This window comes from Lactuca serriola, chromosome 5, assembly GCF_051521515.1.
Source record: "Lactuca serriola cultivar US96UC23 chromosome 5, Lser_US96UC23_V15, whole genome shotgun sequence".
NCBI lineage: Eukaryota > Viridiplantae > Streptophyta > Magnoliopsida > Asterales > Asteraceae > Lactuca > Lactuca serriola.
The window spans coordinates 264460408-264467475 of record NC_136412.1 but is presented as its reverse complement, the minus strand read 5'-3'; the positions used below and the strand labels follow the sequence as shown (position 1 = coordinate 264467475).

At 36.4% G+C, this 7068-nt stretch overlaps 1 protein-coding gene across 1 annotated transcript; it reads left to right on the top strand.

Moving 5' to 3' along the window:
- Nucleotides 1-1060: 1060 nt before the first annotated feature.
- LOC145054193 (uncharacterized) lies at nucleotides 1061-6471 on the top strand. Its single transcript, XM_079002334.1, has 7 exons — nucleotides 1061-1340; nucleotides 1620-1701; nucleotides 2111-2214; nucleotides 2390-3980; nucleotides 4062-4528; nucleotides 4600-5293; nucleotides 5387-6471. Exons 4-7 carry the CDS (start codon nucleotides 2391-2393, stop codon nucleotides 6305-6307), a joined length of 3672 nt encoding a protein of 1223 aa, XP_078858460.1. The 5' UTR covers nucleotides 1061-1340; nucleotides 1620-1701; nucleotides 2111-2214; nucleotide 2390; the 3' UTR covers nucleotides 6308-6471.
- The last annotated feature ends 597 nt before the right edge of the window (nucleotides 6472-7068 follow it).

Here is a 7068-nt window from a genome sequence, read left to right as displayed (position 1 = left end):
AAAATGAGTCCTCACCCGATCCTGTTTATATATATATATATATATATATATATATATATATATATATATATATATATATATAGAGAGAGAGAGAGAGAGAGAGAGAGAGAGAGATAAAATGATTATATCGAGTTGTTGTCCTTTACTCCTTGTCTATCAAGGTTCGTTTGTAGTGACTTTAAGGCTTGGGCCATAGCCTCCTGCTGAAACAAAAGACTTATTCATAGTGTACGTAAGTTGACGTAGACATCCTCGATAGGAGAGATCATTATTTCCGAAAAAAATAATCATATTAAAAGTAATATGATAAAATGATCATATCCATTTGTTCTTCTTTGCTCCTTGGCCATCAATGTTCGTGTTTGCAGTGATTTTAGGGCTTGGGTCATAGCATCTGCTCGCACATATGATTAGTCGTAGTGTACGTAAGCTGCCCTTGACAACCTCGTTAAGAGAGACCATTCTTTCTGAAAAAATAATCATATTAAAAGTAATATGATAAAACGATCATATATATTTGTTGTCCTTTGCTCCTTGACTATTGATGTTCGTTTGCAGTGACTTCAGGGCTTGGGTCATACCATCTTACTCGCACATATGATCGTAGAGTATGTAAGCTGACCTGGACACACTCGTTAGGAGAAACCATTCTTTTCGAAAAAAATAATCATATTATAAGTAACATGATAAAATGATCATATCCCGTTGGTGTCTTTTGCTCCTTGGCCATCGATGTAAGTGACTTCAAGGTTTGGGGCATGGCCTTGTGCTCGTACATATGATTAGTCGTAGTATACGTAATCTGATATGGACATTCCCGTTAAGAGAGACATTTTTTTTCGAAAAAATAATCATATTAAATCAGGTTAACAAAAATTAATGTAACCATATATGTTTGAACGAGGAGAAAAATGATAAAAATATCCTCGATATCTATAAAAATCTACCTATCAGGAAAAAAAAAATTAATTAAACGACCCAACTAGTTTTAAAATAATAATAAAATGTATTTTTTATACATATATAGCGTACTACCATAGGGGTGTTGTAGAGCAGGGCGGTGTTAATAACTCAGTATCGGAAGCCATATAAAATCGTTCAAGTCTCTGTTTTGCTAGGGTTTTCTCTCGTTTCTCTATAAAATATGTCTACTTAAATTATCATCGATTTTGGTGGAATTGCAGCTTGCTTCAGCAAAAAAACAAATTGAAGAACAGACGAAGCCGGAACCCTAATACAATTTTGCTCTCGAAGAACGAATTACACAAACGCAAGTAGATGAACATGTTGACAACTATGCTGGATTCTCTGATAATCATACCCGGTTTGCTGGTCATGAGGTCTTGTGGAACTACATTTCTTGATTGAAAGTTCTTTAATTTTCTATTTCTTGTCTTAGTGTAAAACTAATACCCACTAGAATGCATCTTCTGAAATAACATTGGGCCACTTTGTAGTTTAAATCTTTAAAATTGGCAAAATAGGATGCCATTATTAATCAAACTACATGAAACCTAGATCGTAGGCAGAAAACCTTCGGATTATAATGTCAGATATTGTCAATGCCCTGTTGCACCTCTTTAATTGTTGAAATTATTTGGTTTTGACCAAAAATGCAGGAGGAAATTGATCGGAAGTTAATGGAAGCCTTCTTCTTCAGGGATGCTCTTCCACATTACAAATTGGCTGACATTATATCTGGTAAGATTAAATAAAATTATCAAGGCCCTTCACTGTTTTTGTGAGGTCTGTTTATTACTGCTTACAATTACAATAACATAAAGTTGATATCTTTTGAACACTTTGAGCCATGGGGCCTTTGAACTTTGAGCCATGGGGCCTTTGAATCAAGGCCCTTCACATCACAATATCACATAGCAAACATTTACCCTTTTCTACCAAACAAGTCATGTTACTTAACTTTTCTACCAACAATAGCAACCAAGTTGCATTTTTTAGCAATATATGCAATTTGTAACAAGGAAGAGTTAGGCAAGTTCAATGCGTAAGTGGTGGCCAATAAATGATAATGTGGCAAATGTCTAAATGTATCGATCATGTTTAATAAATAATAAGGGTTTAATTAAAAAAGGTTTCTCATTTATTACAGGGGGAAGAAATACATTTTAGGAAAAGAAGAAGGCGAGCAATTTCAGTGACTAAAAACAAGCGATTGCAGAAAAATTATTGAGGGATCGTTGAAGTCAAAATCAGGTACATATTCTTGCATAGTTTGAAATTGTGGGTTATGTAGTTGGAATCTGTATGAAAGTGTGAACACATAGTTTTTTTTACAAGGTTTTGTTAATGGTCTTCTACTCTCCTTGTTTTTATTGTTTATTTGAATGTTACTTACTTGGGGTTCTTTATTTTTGTTTTTTTCTAACAGTATGACATCTTCAAAAGCAAGAAAATCTTCAATTGAGATAAACTTCAATGGCATGTTTGTGACGAGTCCATTTGCTTATGAAGGAGGTGAAATCAAAGCACTTGACAATCTTGATTTCACAAGCATGGAATACTCTGAGTTTTCTGATTTCTTGAAGAAGGAAACAGATGCAAACTGCTCAGGTATATATTATGTTATTCCTGGCAAGGAATTGCATAATGGATTAAGGCTTATAAAAAGTGATTCGGATTTCAAAATTTTTGTTGATTATGGACATAGAAATAAGCGTAGAATAGCATTATACCTTGAGCATTTCGATGAAGATTTGACAGAGTACCTTGAGGGGGTTGAAGATGTAGTAAACCACAAGGTGGATGAGAGTGAAAATGAAACAGACAGTATGAGTGATGATGATGATGATGATGATGTCGATGATGATGATGATGATGATGATGATGATGAGGATGATGAGAGTGAAGACACTGCTTCCATAGATCATTTGTCAGCAGATGAAGTAGAACTCAGTGAACTTAGAAAGAAGAAAAGAGCACGTACCATCGAACCAATCATATTTGGTTCAGGGCGAAATAGTCTTTTTGATGCTGATGTTGATGAACTGTCGAAAGAAGATACTATGGTAATCGAACATGAAAGCTTTTTGAATGAGCTTTCAATGTCTTTACAAAAACAGACACATAATAACATCAAGAATGATGGAGTAAAGTATCCTAGACATAATCCTAGGATATATTGGAAACTGATGAAACCTATACTTGGTGAGAGATATGAAAGTCCCCAACAACTGAAAGAATGTATCACCAATTATGCAGTTGCCAATGGTTATCAGATTTGGTTTGAAAGAAATGATCACATGAGACTTCTTGCAAGATGTTCCAAAAGAGCACATGATGATGAAACAAAATGCCCTTGGAGACTATGGGCTACATGGATGGGAAATGAGAAATCTTTTCAGGTAAAGTCACTTGTAGATGAGCATAAATGTGCAAGACACTTCAAATCAGCTTCCCTTGTGAATTACAAATGGATTGCAAACAAATTTGCATCCAAAATAACACAAGATCCTGAAATCAAGCTAGTTGATTTACAAGCTGCTGTGTTGAAAAAATACAAGTGTCAAGTGAGTATAAGATTATGTCATAAAGCAAGAGCATATGCATTAAGTGAATATGAGCAAGGTGGAAAACTACATTATGGTAAATTATGGGAGTATGCTGAAGAGATTAAGAGAAGTAACCCTGGTAGCACAGTCAAGATGAATGTAAAAGTCAACCCTGATGATGGGAAGACTTATTTTCAAGGTTTCTATGTGTGTTTTCAAGGTTTGAAAGAAGGGTGGAAGCATGGGTGTAGAAGAGTGTTGGGATTGGGTGAATGCTGTTTAAAAAGTGTTTATAAAGGTGTATTGTTATCTGCTGTAGGTAGGGATGCAAATAACCAGATATATCCAGTAGCATGGGCTGTAGTTAATGTTGAAAATAAAGAGAATTGGAGTTGGTTTCTTAAATTGATTAAAAAAGACCTCAATCTTGATGATGGGACAGGTGTCACTCTTATATCTAACGAACACATGGTATTGCTTCATACTTTTTTTTTCATTATTCTTCAACACTTACTATAACAAATATTAACAATGCCTTTTGTTACAACATAGGGAGTAATTGAAGCAGTGAATGATGTGTTGCCACAAGCAGAACACAGACAATGTGCCAGACATATTTATGATGATTTTACCGAAAAGTTTACTGGAGGGCAGTTTCGGCGTCTTTTTTGGGAGGCTTGCAAAGCTTCATATCCTCAACAATTTGATAAGGTAATGGAAGAGATCAGAGTGGAAAATCCTGATGCATATCAATACTTAATGGATAAAGACCCCTCTACATGGTCAAGGGTCTTCTTTCAAACTAATGTAGGGTGTGATGCTGTTGAAAACGGGATTAGTGAGTGTTTTAACTCACTAATCTTTGATTTAAGGAGAAAACCCATTGTCACCCTACTTGAATCCATCAGAGTCATAGTAATGGATAGAATGTCAAAAATGAGAGTTGAAGCTGAAAACTGGGATGATGATATTTGTCCCACCATTCGAAAGAAACTTGAACACACAAAAGAGTTAGAAAGGTAATAAAACGTTACTACTCCCAAATATTCATATGCAATTTATTTGATGTTATATTTTTGTTTTTGTGAAGGTTTTGGCGTGTGATACCATGTGGTGGATCTTTGTTTGAGGTAAAACATGGAGCTGATATTTTCATGGTGGATGAAATTGGGAAAACATGTAGTTGCAGGACATGGCAATTGTCAGGTTTACCTTGTCCTCATGCGATTGCTGCTATATTCTACATCAACAAGCTTCCGGAAACTTATGTTTCAGATTGGTTCCGGATGAAGATGTGGAATGAGGCGTACAGTCATCATGTGAAGCCATTGAATGGAATCAAAATGTGGCCTGAAACAAAGGGGGTTACCCCTTTAGCACAAAAGCCAGCTGTAAACACGCCTAAAAAAAGAGGGAAGTTGAGAAAAAGGAAAAGGGATGCAATGGAAGTGTATGTGTCTAGTGGAAGTGGGGCCATGGTGGCACATGTGTCTGGTGGTGGTGTGGTGGTGCATAGTTCTGGTGGAGGGACAGTGGATAGGGAAGGAAGAAGGATGACTTGTAAGAAGTGTTTACAGGTGGGGCATAATGTGAGATCATGTAAGAATGAAAAGAGGGATTCACCAAGAAAGGAGGCTAGACAGGCTGGAAGGAAGAAGGTGATTATTGTTAGTGAGGGGGGAGGTGGAGGACGTACAGGTGGCAGAGGTGGAAGAAGGGGGAGAGGAGGTGGGAGAAAGGGTTTGTTTGGATCAGATCATATTACGGAAGATGATGTGATAGGGGTAAGATGGTCTTTTTTTTTTTTATGAATTTTGATATATGATTAGATTAGATTGCTAATTAATGTGTTTGATTTTTGATATTGACATTGATAGTGTGGTGATGACATTCCTCTTGCTGTATGGCCACCGCTTGGAGTACCACTTCTTTTGGACAAACAACATGTGGAGGTTGCAAAACAAGAAGAAACTGGAATGGAATTGACATTAGAAAATCAAGAGGAAAGTGGAATGGAATTGACATCACAAAATAAAGGAGTAGAAGTCAGAGACAAAGAGGCTAGCACAAATAAAGATGAAGGGCCTATCTCACATGGTGTTGAAGACCCTATCCCCATTAAGGTTGAAGGCTCTCCTCCTCCTCCTATACCACATGAAGAAGATAAAGGGCCTATTCCAATTCAAGTTGAAGACCCTATCCCACATAAAGATCAAGATACTCCCTCAAATAAAGATCAAGAGCCTATCCAAATTAAAGAACAAGACCCCTCTATCATAAGTGAAGATCAAGGGCCTATTCCAATTGAGGTTGAGGACCCTGAAGATCAAGAACCTATCCCAACTAAAGAACAAGAACCCTCTATCATACATGAAGATCAAGGGCCTATTCCAATTGAGGTTGAAGTTGAGGACCCTATATCACATGAAGATCACGAATCTATCCCAACTAAAGATCAAAAGCCTATTTCAAATGGAGAACATGAACATCAAGAGTTTATACCAAATGAAGCTAAAGAGTCTATCCCAAGTAGAAATGAAGATAAAAAACCCATCCTAGATAAAGTTCAAGAGCCCATGGCAAATGAAGATGAAAAGCCCATTCCAGATGAAGGTCAGGAGCCTACTCCACATGGAGATAAAGAGTCTATTCCTATTCTACCCCAGAAAGAAATGAGATCACAAGTTTCAACAAGTGAAAGGATAGTTAAGAACAGGTTGAGGAATGGTAGTGTGGAGAAAGATGGGGAAGGAAGCAGCAGTATGGAGAAAGCAAAAGCAGTGATGTTAGATAATTAAAAGTTTTAGGATGTTATTTTTTTTTTTTGTTTAAATAGGGGTTTTTGTTTTTTCTGATCATGTGAACATGTTTGGTTGGTTGGTGGGGTGGGTGCCTTTGAATTGCTATTGTGGTTGTGGTGCCTTTTGAACATATGTGTATGGGACTTGGGACTTTTATTGCACTTGCAAAACCCTAGTACGATTTCACTTGATTGGTTAGGACAAATACGAGATTAAGCACTATAATTGAAAAGGATAAATTTCATTCATTGATTTCCACATTAACTCAAAACTATCAAAGCGAAATTAAAATACATAATATCAAAACCAACCCTCTCATCAGTAAGCCTATTGTACATTTGACTTGATCTCCGGCTTATTGAAAAAAAATTATTATTTTAATACAATTGGAATGGAATGACTTTTTCAGATTGGAGTCCAAGAAACAGCGCTTCACAATTTCGGCCGGTGAGGTTACTGGTTTGCTGGTGGCCGTGGGTGAGAAGAAATGTTGGTGGTGGGGGGCGATTTTTCAAAATCTCTGCCGTCTCTCAAATAGATGAAATCAAGCACAAGATTGCCGATCAGTAAAATTTCTTTTACTTTAAAATACATCATCATATACGCATTAAACCAGACGATTCTTTTAAAAGCATTCCTCAATACCTGGAAAATGCACTAAAACTCCACATATATAACAAATATGTACACATAAAGAAGAATAAAAGAAACAGTAATCTAGCCCTAAATCCTAATTTTTATGTTTTACACAGAAAGCC

Coding starts and splice junctions, on each gene's coding strand:
- LOC145054193 (XM_079002334.1), top strand. CDS start 2,391: ATGACATCTTCAAAAGCAAGAAAATCTTCAATTGAGATAAACTTCAAT. Junction 3,981..4,061: donor TTATATCTAACGAACACATG/GTATTGCTTCAT, acceptor GTTACAACATAG/GGAGTAATTGAAGCAGTGAA. Junction 5,294..5,386: donor CGGAAGATGATGTGATAGGG/GTAAGATGGTCT, acceptor TGACATTGATAG/TGTGGTGATGACATTCCTCT.